General features: G+C 47.0%; 1 protein-coding gene across 5 annotated transcripts in view; it reads left to right on the top strand.

Moving 5' to 3' along the window:
- Gon4l (gon-4 like) overlaps nt 1–15,249 on the top strand; it is a 65,672-nt gene that overhangs the window by 49,335 nt on the left and 1,088 nt on the right. For all 5 annotated transcript variants that reach the window (XM_055625692.1, XM_055625689.1, XM_055625693.1 and 2 more), the window contains 12 exons: nt 1,114–1,230; nt 1,472–3,217; nt 4,700–4,955; nt 5,361–5,545; nt 6,445–6,642; nt 7,987–8,130; nt 9,125–9,268; nt 9,351–9,470; nt 11,829–11,939; nt 13,741–13,951; nt 14,407–15,022; nt 15,106–15,208. In XM_055625692.1, coding sequence (XP_055481667.1) covers nt 1,114–1,230; nt 1,472–3,217; nt 4,700–4,955; nt 5,361–5,545; nt 6,445–6,642; nt 7,987–8,130; nt 9,125–9,268; nt 9,351–9,470; nt 11,829–11,939; nt 13,741–13,951; nt 14,407–15,022; nt 15,106–15,208 — 3,951 coding nt within the window. The remainder of the gene's footprint in view (nt 1–1,113; nt 1,231–1,471; nt 3,218–4,699; nt 4,956–5,360; nt 5,546–6,444; nt 6,643–7,986; nt 8,131–9,124; nt 9,269–9,350; nt 9,471–11,828; nt 11,940–13,740; nt 13,952–14,406; nt 15,023–15,105; nt 15,209–15,249) is intronic.

Below are 15,249 nucleotides of genomic sequence, written 5' to 3' on the forward strand. Positions count from 1 at the left end.
CTCCCTCCCTCCCTCCCTCCCTCCCTCCCTCCCTCCCTCCCTCCCTCCTTTCCTTTTCCTTCCCCCTTCAGTGCTAGGAAACAGTGTGTCATTGAACCACACCCCAGCACTCTCCCTTACTCATTCACTCTTTTAAAGAATGTATTGTTTTAAAAGATTTGTCATCTTCTATGTGTATTTGTATGTGCCTGTGTATTTGTGCACCATATGTGTGTTGAATCTATTTCCTGTTGTGGGTGTTTGGAACTGAACCCAGGTCCTTTCTTAGCAGCAAGCATCTGTCCACCCCACTGATTTATTGATTTGCTTATATATATTTAAAATCACACTTATTTACATTGGTTGGAGCATGCACATGCCACAGTGCACACATGAGGTCAGAGGACCACTTAAGGAAGTCTGTCTTCTTTCTACCATATGAACTCACTTTCTCAGGCTTGAGCCTCCTGGGTGCACCATTTAGTCTACTTATTAGCTTGTTTAAGGCAGTGTCTCTCTGTGTATGCTGTTTATTTCTTTATTTATTCATTGATTGATTAATGATTGATTTGAGGCAGGATCTCTCCATACCCCTGTCGTCCTGGAGCTTGCTATGTAGACTAGGCCGGTCTCAAAGTCATGGAGACGCTTTTGCCTCTGCCTCCCATGGGCTGGGATTAGAAGTGTATGTCCTCACACCTAGCCCATTTACTTTTAAAAATAAATGAACATAATTTGTCTCTTTTTCTTCCTCTTCCTATTGTGGGCTTACAGGTGTGTACCATCATGGATGGTCTACAGTGTCTTTTCTTCTGTCTTTTCCAGTTCACACTATTACTTGCTTAAAAGTAGCTTCTGTGTGTGTGAGGAGGGTTAGCTCTGTGTGCAAAAAGGAATGTTGAAAAGATTATTTTGATCATTTACTTCCTTTTCTTTGTGACCTAAACTTCCAAGTTTCCCCACGGTAGGGGTAATTGGGGAAGATAGGTATGAGTTTTAGTGGTAATAAGAATGGATAGATATTGAATAGAGACACTTTGTTTGAAATTCCTGATACATTTGTATGTGTATAAAACCATCAGCCACCCTATTTACCAGTCTATTATGACTTACACTCTGTGTTTTCATGCCTAGTTTTATAAGAAGACCAAACAGCTGCCAGTTCTGGTGAGGTGCTGTGAAGAGGTCCAGCCACATCAGTGGAAGCCACCCATTGAGAAGGAAGAACACAGGCTCCCATTCTGGTTAAAGGTCTGGCCCTCCAAAGTGTGAGGCAGAAGTCCTTGAACTTTCCTGTAGGAGTTAAATGATAAATTTTAAAGTAAATTTGGGAAGACTTTATAGAATGGGAATGTGGTTGTTCTAAAAAATTGATGCATAGAAAAACCAATCTTGGAACCATATCTTGAGGCTGTCTTTCATTAATCTTTAGAATGCAGAAAGCTAACCCCTAAGGTCTGATGTGCTAGAACATAGTGTTGTTGTCGCTTAGGCCAGTCTCCAGTCCATTCGGGATGAACTGCGGAACATAGCTGAAGGTGCTGTGGAAGGAAGAAATGTGAACACAGCCCCCGAGACCAGCAGCGATCAGCACTCAGAGAAAGCCAGCCCTGAATCGGGGGGTGAAACTCGATACCCCTTGATGTTGCCCAAGGGTATAGTACTCAAATTGAAGCCGGGTTCTAAGCGTTTCTCCAGAAGGGCTTGGCGACAGAAGCGGCCATTGGTCCAGAAGCCCCTCCTTATCCAACCCAGCCCCTCTGTTCAGCCTACATTCAATCCTGGGAAAATAGCAGCCTGGCCAACTCAATCAGAAGTCCCTTCAGGGAACACGGTGGTCCAGATTCCTCATCTGATCCAGCCAACCACTGTTTTACAGACACTTCCCGTGTCTGTGGGAGTCAGTGGAGAAGAGAGTTGTGAGTCTCCTGAAGCACTGCCCACTCTGCCTTGTGGCTCAGAGGCCAGGACCAGCTTCCCCTTCTCAAAGTCTCAGTCACCCCTGCCTTCCTTCTCTGCACCCAAGTTAATGCTGCCCTCGCTTGCCCCTTCTCGATTCCGAAAGCCATACGTGAGGCGGAAGCCCGCAAGAAGAAAAGGAGCCAAGGCTTCTGTCTGTGTCAAACCTGCACCCATCATCCACCCCACACCTGTCATTTTCACTGTTCCTGCCACCACAGTGAAGGTTGTAAGCCTGGGCAGTGGCTGTAACATGATCCAGCCTGTTAATGCAGCTGTGGCCCCAAGTCCCCAGACCATTCCTATCACCACTCTCCTGGTTAACCCCACTTCTTTCCCATGCTCATTAAACCAACCCCTTGTGGCCTCCTCCCTCTCACCCTTAATTGTTTCCAGCAGTCCTGTGACTCTTCCTGTAGCTTCTGTTCCTGAAGATCAGGCTCAGGTGAACTTGGATATTGCCGAAGGGAAAAATGCTCCTCAAAACCCTGAGTGCAAATTAAAACCCCAGGAACTAACTCCTCTCTGTGCTACTGTCTTCTGCAAAGAGGAACCTAGGCCATCGCCTTCTTCAGCTGGTGGGGAAAGCCAGGAAGCATTCTCAGAATCGAGTGGCTGTGGTTGGGCTATTGTGAAGACAGAAAGCCAGGAAGGATCTTCGGAGAAGAGTGCCTGTGTCTGGACGGTTGTGAAGACAGAAGACGGTGAGCATGTTGTAGAGCCATTGCCTCAGAATTTCCAGGAACCTCCGAGCTCTGCACCAAAGAGTTTAGAAGAAGTGGTCAAGATGGAAGCTGAGGATTATATGGAGGAAATCTCCAGTGGCTTCCCCAAGCAGGACATTGGTGAGGGAGTAAAGGAGGAGTGTGCTATGGAATTTGACAGTGCATCCCCACAGGAGACGCTGAGTAGTGCTGGTGAGATGGAAAGACACACAGTCGTGCGGAGGGAAGAGACGCAGGCAGCTAAATCCCCTTCTGTGTCCCAGGACATTCCTGATGAGGGAAGTACCAGTGGGGATGCAAGCAGAGGCTTGCCAAAAGGCACTGCCTTCTCCTCGGACCAGGAGATGGTGCTTAGCAGTCCTCCAGGGAGGGCTGAGGACGCGGCTAGTGCTGACGGTCAGTCTGTGGGGACCCCAGCAGGACCAGACACTGGAGGGGAGAAGGACGGCCCTGAAGAAGAAGAGGAAGAGGACTTTGATGACCTCACCCCAGATGAAGAAGATGAGCTATCGTCAGCATCTGAGGAGTCTGTGCTTTCTGTCCCAGAGCTTCAGGTAAGAAGCAGAGTGGCAGCAGGTAGCGCGCACCTTGTCCTGTCATGTCATAAGAGGTTACTGACTCTTGAGTACATTATGGGACATAATTTTGAGCTTTGTGTGAAGTGCTTTGAAAAGGGGACCTTCTCCTTGAATCAAGCTCATTTCAGTTAATTTGCATCCCTTGAGCACAGTAATTTTTGTTTTGTTTTTACATTATTTGTGTGGGTATGTGCATGCTATGGCATGTGTGTAGGGGTCAGAGGACCAGAAGGAGGTGGTTATCTCCTTCCATCATATGTGTCCCAGGAATTGAGCTTGGGTTGTTAGGCTCCACAGCAGGGGCCTATATCTGTTGAGCCATCTCACTGACCCTCTTTAGCACACTTTAAGTCCACCCTCCCAAAAAACAAAAACAAAACCCCTCATGGTGTGGAGGCCATAGGTAAAGATACCTGTTGCCAACATTCATGTCTTATTTGCCATCCCTGGGACTGCATCGTATGAGGAGAGAACTGATTTCCACAAGTTATCGTCTGACTTTCTCCCTTGAGTGCCGTGGCATACATGTAACCCCAGTGCATGCACACAGACAGAAATAAATGTGTTTTGTTTTTAAAAAAGCCTGTATCAGATGGTGGTGATGCACACCTTTAATCCCAGCATTTGGGAGGCAGAGGCAGGCAGATCTCTGTGGGTTTGAGGTCAACCTGGTCTATAGAGTGAGTCCAGGACAGCCAGGACTGTTTGTTACACAGGGAAACCCTGTCTTGAAATCCTCCTTCCTCCTGCCTCCTCCTTGTTGCTCTTCCAGAGGAACTGGTTTGAATCCAAGTACCCAATGCACAGTAACTCTGGTTCCAGGTGATTTGATGCCCGCTTCAGGCTTTTGCAGGCATATGGTATACAGATCTACATACAGGCAGAACTCTTATACCCACAAAATAAAGTAATAATTAAAAATAATTTTAAAGATGGGCAATGGCAGTGCATGCTTTTAATTCCAGCACTCAAGAGGCAGATGCAGGTAGACCTTTGTGAATTCAAGGTCAGCATGGTCTTCAGAGCAAGTTACCGAACACCAAGAAGTACACGTTGAAAACTTGTCTTGTAGAAACAAAACAAAAGAAATAAACAAAAATAGAGCATGTACTTAACACGTACAAGGCTCTGATTCACCCTCCAACCCTGTAGAGAAGAAGCAAAGTACCAAACAAAACAAACCAAAAAACCAAAAACCAAACAAACAAAAAAACAAAAAGAATAAGAAAGAGAAAAAGTTTAGAAGGTTCCTAAGTTTGGGTCATAGCAAAAGCAAAGCTGATTTCAGGATGTAGAGCGGCCTTTTGAAAAGCTGTTTTGTTGTCAGGCCCTGTCCAGGCTCCTCATATTCTGAGTGGTGGCCCTGCGCTGCCTTAGATCTTCACCACTCTGGTCCTGTACTTCAGCATTCTGGGAGCCGCCAGGAGCCCTTACAAAGTTTCTATGGGGTACTTTTAGGAAACAATGGAGAAACTGACTTGGCTGGCATCTGAAAGGCGTATGAGTCAGGAGGGTGAGTCTGAGGAAGAGAACTCCCAGGAAGAGAACTCTGAGCCAGAAGAAGAGGAGGAAGAGGAGGCAGAAGGAATGGAAGTCTTGCAGAAAGAGGATGAAGTGAAGGATGAAGCAGTTGGAGATGCTGCTGAGAAACCTCCTTCTACCTTGGCCTCACCCAAGACTGCTCCGGAAATAGAGACCAGCATAACCCCACCAGGTGAGTGCAGCACACACTGAGGAGGGTAAGTTTCCCTGAGGTGCCTTGCCTAGAGGACAGTGTGCAGAGTAGACTCTGTCTCCTGGAGCTTTCTGCTCCCAAACAGACTAGGGTGGTGAAGTTGACTTACTAAAGTTGCCCTCTGTTTTATTTGTGCTTCTCGCCTCTTGTGTGCCTGGAGCTAAGGGCTGTAGCACTCACTGTCTTGTGGCCTCCCCATGATTTCAGAGGCGCATGCTGCACATCATGCGACACTAGCGCAGGGCAGGCAGGCTGGCTGGCTGCTGCTTTCCTAGCTTCTCCTCCCTAGTTGTGCTGTGATATTAGCTGGCTTCCATCGGGTGGCGCTTGTGGGTAGCATGGTTACAAAGACTGAGAAAGAATCCTTTTCACATGTACTCCAAGGAGAGAGCATCAAAGCTGCTGGAAAGGGCCGGAGCAATCATCGAGCTCGAAACAAGCGGGGCAGTCGGGCTCGGGCCAGCAAGGACACCTCCAAGCTGCTGTTGCTCTATGATGAGGACATTCTCGATCGGGACCCACTCAGGGAACAGAAGGACCTGGCCTTCGCACAGGCTTATCTAACCAGGGTAGGCAAGACTGCTGCTATTACTGCCAGTCTGTGTGTATGTGGCGGCTGCTATTTTGGAGGAAGATGCTTTAGACATGAAAAGTATGCCTAAGGAGGTAGCTTAGCTGTAGCATGTGTGTCTAGCGTGGACACAGCTGGGTCAGCCCCCAGCACAACCAAAACCAAGTCTTTTCTCTAGATGCATTATAGACTTTGTCTGTCTCTGCCTTAGCTTGTTGGCAACTGTCATAGAGTTTTCTAAGAGACGTGCAGGAGCCCCAGAGGTGAGCCATATGTGGGGTGGTTCTCAGCGCCCCATCCTCATCCTACCTCACCTTCTGTCAGATCAGGAGAAAGATGATACTGCTGCCTTTCTTGGCAGATTGTGGCCTCACAGATTGGGCCGTACAGACCTTCAATGAGCACTCAGTGAAAAGAACGGCAGTTGGTGTGTAGACTGCTGAACTCATCTCAGAGGCGCGTACCTTGCTCTTCTGGTGCTTTTAGGTATACTGTGTAGCTTTCTCCTCAATTCATAACTCAGCAAAGTGAGGTACTTGGAGGGATAAGCATGGCTTTTTCTTGTCTTTTGTTACACTGTTAACATTCTAAGTTTGTCCATTGTGTAGCTTGGCATGACATGTGCTAGAGTCTATATATACAATGCCTCTTACTTGCTTGGGTGTAGTGCTGCAGCCAGGAAGGAGAGCATAGGGCTGTCGAAGCAGTCCCTAGTTTTTAAAGGGTTAAAAGCTGTCCAGTCATCCCTCAGAGAAAAGGAGGTCTTCCTTGCTGCTTTTCTGTGTGTTTTGTTAACCCTCAGGTCAGGGGCATGAGCATGATTGCCTTCTCCTGTGCCCTTGCTTGTTTCTGAGGCACAAAGAGAGGACGTTCACTATTGGAAGTCTTCCTGTGTAGGTACGAGAAGCTCTGCAGCATATCCCAGGCAAGTACGAAGACTTCCTTCAGGTCATCTATGAGTTCGAGTCAAGTACTCAGAGGCAGACCGCTGTGGATCTCTACAAAAGCTTGCAGAGCCTGCTCCAAGACTGGCCTCAGCTCTTGAAGGACTTTGCTGCTTTCCTGCTACCGGAGCAAGCCCTGTCCTGTGGACTAGTAAGTATGCAGCAGGCGTCCGAGCACAGGCCGATGGGACTTGAATGCAGTCAGTCAAGACAGCTCCAGTCTTCCGACTGTGCGGGGCCACCCCACCCCGCTGCACAAGTTTCTCAGGCCTTTCTTCGCCCAGCTCCCTCCCATTGTTCACAGGGTTCTATCTGTGGTGCCAGTGGAGACCATGATAAGTCAATTCTTGCCTCCCTCCTCACTGGTGAAAAGTTCCCCTTTAACTTCTTTTGGACACTCTCTATATAGCCTTGGCTACCTTGTAATTCATTCTGTAGAGCAGAGATGCTCCTGTCTCCGCCCCTAGTGCTGGGTTAAAGGTGTGTGCCACCACGGAGTGTTTGCTGTGTGGCAGGCAAAGGTCTAGAGACCATGACTGCAGCAATTAAAAAATAGTAAGATCTCTACCCTCAAAGAGCTTTCATTCTCAGGAATAAAATCTGTAAAACAAAGATTATAAAAATAGTCAAGTATGTAGCACATGATCTTTTATGGTGATAATACCTCACAGAAAACTAGTGTGTGTGTGTGTGTGTGGGGGGGGTGTGTATGTGTGTTTTACCCAGCATTCAGGAAGCTGAGGCAGAAAGATTGCTGCTGGTGCATAGCCAGCCCAGGATTCAGGATTCTGCTTGTTCAGGATTCTGGATTCTGTGGTACATAGTGAATCCCTGTCTTTAAAAAAAAAAAAAAAAAAAAAAAAAGTTGAACGCTAAGAGTTGAAATGGGAGGAATGGCATGGTGGCTCTTATATACTGTCCCTATACTTTGGAGACAGAAGGAGATGGAGGGAGGGAGGGAGAGAAGACAGCAGTGATTGGTAGGTAGAAAGAGGAGTAAAGGGAATAACTACGTCACCTTAATAGACTGGTGCTCATTTGATGGTGGGTTGATTTTAAATGTCATGTCCATCTTCCTTCTGGCATTATTGTGAAGATTAGATGAGCTTATATGCAAAAATAACTTACACGCTCTGATGTTCCACTTGAGCTTGAGTATTTGATTTTATAATCTATAAAATAAAATAACGAACTTGAGATGTATATATCTCTTTTGTTTTATTTTTGAAATAGTTCTTATTTTGACCCCATGCTGACCTGGAACTTGGAATTCTCCTGTCTCAGCCCCCTACTAGTGTGAGAGAGATAAACGTCTGTTGAATCTTAATTCACATCTTAATCTTAATTTACATCTTAATTTCTTGGGTTTGTGGTAGGGTTTTAAATAGAACCCTGTCATAACCAGTGCCTCTGGCCCACTCGTCTTTTCAGAGCCTTCATGTCCTGCTGTAGCTTAGTAGTTGAATCCTTTCTTGTCTTCCTTTCATTTTGAAAGTTTGAGGAGCAACAGGCTTTTGAGAAGAGTCGTAAGTTCCTTCGGCAGCTGGAGATATGCTTTGCGGAGAACCCCTCACACCACCAGAAGATTATCAAGGTTCTTCAGGGCTGTGCAGATTGCCTTCCTCAGGACATCACTGAGGTACTCTCTTGCCCTGCCTAGATTTATTTATTTTCTGTGTAGGAATGTTTTATGTGCATGTGTGGGGGCAGCAGAAGTCAGCAGAGGACATTGGATTTCGTGGTGCTGGCGTGGCAGGTGTTGACTCCCATGTTGCCCTGGGAACCTAACCCAGGTCCTCAGGTGCTCTCAACTGCTTAGCCATCTCCAGCACCCTTGCCCTGGGTCCCTTTTACTGTCACTTTTCTCTCTGCCTGATGTGTTCCATATCTTTTCACTCTGGAGTACCATAAACTAAAGAGATGCAAAAAGCAAGAGTGTTTCCAGCTTAGCTCCAGTGTGAATGAAGCACGGGGATAAGGAGGGATGGCTGCCAGAATCCAGAGCCTGTCTGACCCTCAGGAGCTCTCTGGGGCCATCAGTGCTGTGGAAGGGATGTTGAGGAAAGCAGGTGATGGAGGGTCTGGACTCTTCATTTTGCTTCTTTAGGGGACCAGTCAGGCAGGAATGGAAAGTACTGTCCTGGGGAATTGCATTTATGACTAATACTCTCCCTCTCCACCCCATTCCCACCCATGTTGGCAAGCAAGCAGGGGAAAGCTGTAAAATCTTAGCTATCAAAGATAGAATCCATGCGCCAGTGAGGTGGCGTAGCTGGTGAAGTTGTTTGCTGCCAGGCCTAACTACCTGCATTCCATTCCTGACCTATGTAAGTCTGTTAGTTAGTGAGTTCCGTCGGCATGCACTGGCCTGTGCGCTTGCTGACGGAAGACCCCAGTTTGCTTCCCAGGATCCCCGTGGAGGAAAGAACTGACCCCTGGAAGTTGTCCTGTGATTCCCACAGGTGTTCTGTGGCCTGCGCGACTACACACGCACCACAAACAAATCCATTAATTAATTTAAAAATCAAATACTTAAAAACAGAAGCTAGGCTCCATATAGAAGGCAGAATGTGCGTCCATTGTGACTGGGAAAGCTCTGCAGGTGTCTTCTTAGCCTTCACAACTCTCCTCAGCTCAAGACCCAGGTGTGGCAGCTCCTCAGAGGCCATGGCCACCTACAGGATGAGTTCTCCATCTTTTTTGATCATCTGCGCCCAGCAGCTAGCAGGATGGGTGACTTTGAAGAGATTAATTGGACTGAAGAGAAAGAGTATGAGGTACAGGTTGTTAAGGGGAAGGCTGCCTTCAGGGGAAGGGTTGGGCCCCAGCATCTGCTCAGTGCCACCAACTCTTGTTTAGTTTGATGGCTTTGAAGAAGTGACACTCCCTGATGTGGAAGAGGAAGACGAGCCTTCCAAGGTGCCCACAGCCTCAAAGAGCAAGAGGAGAAAAGAGATTGGAGTCCAGCATCATGATAAGGTATGCATGCTTTTGGAAAATAGCTGCTTTTCATGAATCACGCCTTGAATTACACTCTGCACATATCCCTAGTCTAGAGATTGAAGATCCTTAGCTGGGCCTGGTGGCGCATGCCTGTGATGCCAGCACTCATGAGCTAGAGGCAGGCGGACACTGAGTTCAAGGCCCTCCTGGACTACAAAGCAAGTACTGGACAGCCAGGGCCACATGGAGAAAACCCTGTCTCAGGGGAAAAAAAAAAATTTGAGATGGTAATGGGTACGAACCTCAGGCAAGGCTGCTGTGGAGACCCACGAGCAGTTGTGAGGAGGACCCATGAGGCCTCAGGAGAAGGAATCACATGATGCCACATGCCTGTAATTCCAGCACTGAGAGGCTGAGGCCACTTCAGTGGTAGCTTAGGCTATATAATGAAACCCAATACCTAATGAAATCAAGAAAGAAAGGGAACACACACAAAACAAACAAGCAAAGAGCCCAAGGTATTTCATGTTTTTTCCCCTGGCTCAGAGCTGCCATTTTTCTTTTATTGGGGTTTTTTTCAACTTTTTCATGTAGAAGGAAATAATAATTTACTAATGATAAACGTAGTAGTTCATGTAGGTCATTAACTATTATTGCATGTCGTTTTTATAGTGGCGCTGAGGAGAGTTTTATTTATGTGACTGTGAAGTGCAGTAGCTAATGCCAAATGACCTCTTCAGGTGCCAGTGCTGGGACATTGATGTAGGTGACTTCTTTCTAGCTCTAGAGTCTGTCATACTTAGAAATCGCCTTGCGCTAAGATGTATCAGTGGGTAAGGGACTTGACCCCAAGCCGCATGTCTAGAGATTCCTCACCTGGACCCATATGTCAGGCTATTCTGACTCCATACATGTGGTACAACATGCATGTGTGCACATACATGTACATTGTAAATAAGTAGATGTATTAATCTTAGAGAACAATGTGTGTCGGTGTGAGAGTATGTCTGGGTGAGTACAGGTACACTCAGAGACTGGAAGATGGGCGGGATCTCCTGGAGCAGCGTCATGGTAGCTTATGCACCTCTGCTTTGGAGACCTTTGCTCCCAAGTTAGTCTATTTTTAAAGATATTATTATTATTATTATTATTATTATTATTAAAGATTTATCTGTTTATTATTTATTCAGCATTCTGCCTACAGAAGAGGGCACCAGATATTCACTGTAGATGGTCATGAGCCACCATGTGGTTGCTGGGAATTGAACTCAGGACCTTTGGAAGAACAGCCAGTGCTCTTAACCTCTGAGCCATCTCATCGAAGATACTATTATTAATGAAGTAGAGCCTCTCTATGTAGCCATGCCCTGGAACTTACTATATATAGACCAGGTTGGCCTCAAACTCACTGAAAGTCTTCCTAGTGCTGGGATTAAAGGACTGGGCTACTATACACAGATTTTTAAAAAATTTCTATGTATGTATTTTGTGGTGGTGGGGCACATGTGTTATGGAACATTGGTGTAGGTCAGCGGACAACTTGTGGCTGGCCCTGATGTAGATTTTCTTTTTTGTTGATTTTTTTTTTCTTTTGAGATAAGGTTTCTCTAGATAGCCCTGAGATCTGCTTGCCTCTGCCTCCTGAGCGCTGAGATTAAAGGTGTGCGCCAGCATGCCTGACCAATAGGTAGTCTTTAAGTCTATGGGTTTTCCTTTTGTTTTAAAATTTAATTTTATAGGCATGGGTGTTTTGTCTGCATGTATGTCTGTGTATCACAAGTGTGCCTGGTACCCACAGAGGCTAGAAGAGGATATCAGACCTTCTGTTGTGTGTTAGCAACCACATGGGCACTGAGAATCCTGGAAGAGCAGCCAGTGCTCTTAACTGCCAAACTGTCTCTCTAGCCAGCCTCTTAAATCTATGCTTCTTTACTACTTCCCTGGCAAACTTCTTAGAAAATAAATGACCTTGAGAACTTTTAAACTCTTTGGGGTTTCTTGTCCATTAGGATGTAATGGTTCTTATGTCTTGGCTGTATCAACCAGAATAATTTCAAAGTCATTTTTCAAGGGTTTAGAGAGTACACAGGGAGACAGAGTCTGTACACTGGGTTTCACTCTGCAGTGCATCTCTTTAGAACTTGTTTGACTTAAGTCTGTCCTGGTCTTGTGCATGGCTTCTTTCTTTGGATCACTACGGATTCTAGGGATTCTAGAGATCACTAGGGATTTGTAACAGCTATAGTCAAGATTGGGTCACTGACCTCCTGTGTGATGAGATGTACATTATAAAAGGAGTGGGAGGGGCAGCTTCATAACTCAGGCCTCTCGACTCAGCTCTGTTTCTTTGTTCAAGAAATACTTGGCAGCTAATCTAGCTGGGTTATGTTGTAGGAGACTGAATGGCCTGATGCAGCCAAGGACTGTTCCTGTTCCTGTCACGAGGGAGGTCCTGATTCTAAGCTGAAGAAGAGCAAGAGAAGGAATTGTCACTGCAGCAGCAAGGTTAGGAAGGCATTTGATATACTGGGACCGCCTAGGCCACACTGCAAATGCTGGCGGGGCTTGTTGTGGTTTGTGGGGGTGTTTGTTCGTTTGTTTGATACAGCTTAGGCTGTCTTGGATGTTACTGTGTAGATGAGGCTGGCCTCAAGCTCAAAGGAATCCTCCTTCCTCTGCCTCTGAGTGCTGGGATCAAAGCTGTGTGCCACCACACCTGGTTATGCTGTTTTGCCACAACAGATTTGTGTCTTTTTGAATTTATAAAGTGATCACACGAATCAGATTATACACAGTACACACTTATGCACATATGTAAAGCAAATGGACCCCTGTGCAACATCCAGAATGGAACCAGGTGTTTGGCTTGTAAGCCTAGCAGTGAGGAGGTGGAAGCAGGAAGACCAGCAGTTCAAGGTTATCCTCAACTACATAGCAAGTACGAGCAAGGGATGTCTAACACCATTTCTCAAAACGAAACTAAAAGGAAATGATGAATTTTCCTTTTGTTGTTGGCTTTTGTCTTTTTTTCTGCCTTGAGACAGTGGTTTGTTACATAGCCCATGTTTACCATCTTCCTGCCTGTGTGTTCTGAAGATTGGGACTATCAGCACAGTTTTCTGTGGTGCTATGATCAAATCCAGGGCTCCTCGTATGGTAGGCATGCACTCTAACAATTGAGCTATATCTGCAGTTTTAGCTCTGTCTTTTCTTTTTTTCTCAGGTGGAGGTTTTTGGTTTTGGATTTTTGAGATAGGGTCTCATGTAGCCCTTGCTAGCCTCAAATGCACCATGTAGTGAAGGATTACCTTGAACTCCTGCATCCACTGCTTAAGTTGGATTTTGCTTTTTGTTTAGTTATTTGTTTTTCTCTAAGACAGGATTTCTCTGCATAGCCCTGGCTATCCTAGAACTTGCTCTGTAGACCAGGTTGGTGTCAAACTCAGAGATCCACCTGCCTGCCTCTGTCTCTAGAGTGCTGGGATTAAAGGCGACGGCCACCACCTCCCAGCTGGATTTTACTTTTTAAAGAGAGTCTTTGATTTGAACATGGTGGTTCATAGCTGTCATCATAACACTTAGCAGGCAGAGACAGGAATCTAGGAAATAAGATCCTATATAGCACGTTCTGGGCAGCCAGGAACATAAAGACCCTGTCTCAAAAAACAAAAAACCTAGTGGCTGGAGAGCTGGCTCAGCAGTTAAGAGCACTCGCTGGTCTTCCAGGGGACCTGGGTGTCTATTCCCTCCACCCACATGACAGCTCACAGCTGTCTGTAATTCCAGTTCTAGGGGAGCCACTGCCTTCTGGCCTCTACCAGCACTGTGAGCACATGGTGCACAGACATCCAGGCAGGCAGATAGTCAGACAATATGCAAAAATAAAAAGCATTAGATAAACACACTCGAATCTCATAGATAGTGGAAGTAAAACTACATGCTGAAGGGTTTCCTCACAGCCTCTTGCTATTGCCTGGGGACCTGTGTGAAGTCTGTGCTGCTCTCCTGTTCTTCCTGCCTTCAGGTTCTAAGTGATGTCATTATAGGTATGCCCTACAATTAGCTCCTTAAGGTTTCACTTTCTTTATATCACATAAACCTGCGAACAAAACAGACTAGAGATAACTTTGGTTCTCCAGAGTAAGTTGGTTGCATCACAAATGCAGTCCTCTTTAGAAACAGAGGGGTCCTAGCTACTTCAAAGCATGTTGGCCGATTTGCTGAATAGCAACACAGGCCTGACCTTGGAGGGGCCTGAGATGTAGGAAGGTCAGGACACTTTTAACCTAGAGAGTCACCCTTGCAGGTCTGTGATAGCAAATCCTACAAGAGCAAGGAGCCCCTGGAGTTGGTGGGCACTAGCCCCCACCAAGAGGTCAGTCCTATGCCCAGCACTAAGGAAGCAGGACAAGGCAAGGAAATATTGGAAGAGGAAGCCCTGGAGGAGCAGGAGAACATTGAGGCAGTCCAGAGTAAGACTGGCAGGACCACCAGAAAGGGAGAGACACCTATTCCAGGTGAGTGACCTGACTGGCACACTGTGACTTTCCCTCCTTCCTCCTCAGCCCACTTTCCCACACTGTAGGAAGCTTGATGAGGCTAAAACACCTTTCCAAGGAAGGGATGGGCATGATACATCTTTCATAGACCATGGCAACCCCCTTTCGCATTAACCTCTGTCACAGTTGGGACTGCTATAAAGCCAGGCAGTGGTGACACCTGGCTTCAATGCCAGCACACAGGAAGCAGGGCCAGGTATTCTCTGAATTCCCCAACAGTCAGGGCTGTAGAGTGAGACCCTGTCTCACAATAACAAAACAGTATTTTCCCAGCCTTGTGTTCTCTCTTCTGCCCTCCTTTGCGGAGTGGCTCCGTTTCCTCCGCTAGTTTTCCCAGCGGAGCATGTTCCCATAACTTCCCAGTGGCTTGTGCTTTTCAGTTGTACCCTGATCCCCGAATTCCTCCCAAGCAGGGCCAACAGTAGGGAGGGCTTTGCTGTGCTCTGCACAAATGACTGTCGTGGAGCAGCCCTTGGAGGGCTCAACACTCTGCTCACCGGACACTCCTCAGCTTCCTGCTCAGACTGAAGCTCTAGTCTCCTCTGTCAGAAGAAACCAGGCTGGGCCTGAAGGTGTTTCCTGTATTGGTACATCCTCCGAACCTCCTGAAGATGGACAGGACCAAAAGACTGCTGCTACCTCAGAGACTATTGCACCACTCCCAAGTGCATCAGAAACCCAGAAACTGCCAGGCACTGCTGTGCTCCCCGCTTCCCTCCCGAGTCCTGTTTCCTCAAGGACCAGAGACACAGGGAGAAGACACATATATGGGAAAGCAGGCCCTCAGAGCTGGCTACTTGAAAGTGGAGCTGAGGCAAAGACAGCCCATGTGGTGGTACCTATCCGTGGAACTTCACCGGGGATTACTGCCTCAGAGATTGCCCCTAAAGCTGCCAGCGGGGGCATGGCTGAAGACAATGGGGCACAAGGCAAGGGCCCAGAGGGGGGTCTAAAAGCCTCAGAAGCCACTGTCTGTGCTAACAACAGCAAGGTCAGCTCCACCGGGGAGAAGGTGGTGCTGTGGACAAGGTAGGTAAAGGTGGGCGGTGTTTGCAGAGAGGGGAACACAGATCCAAACAGCTTCTTGGGCTAATCATGCTGCCTGATCACAGGGAAGCCGACCGAGTGATTCTCACAATGTGCCAGGAGCAGGGAGCACAACCTCACACCTTCAGCATCATCTCTCAGCAACTGGGAAATAAGACCCCTGGTGAGGTGAGGTGGGAAGGGGCAGCTGGTTATCAGAAGGGTGGCTT

The sequence above is a fragment of the Psammomys obesus genome, unplaced genomic scaffold (genome assembly GCF_907164565.1).
Source record: "Psammomys obesus unplaced genomic scaffold, mPsaObe1.curated_primary_1811, whole genome shotgun sequence".
In the NCBI taxonomy this organism is placed as follows: domain Eukaryota; kingdom Metazoa; phylum Chordata; class Mammalia; order Rodentia; family Muridae; genus Psammomys; species Psammomys obesus.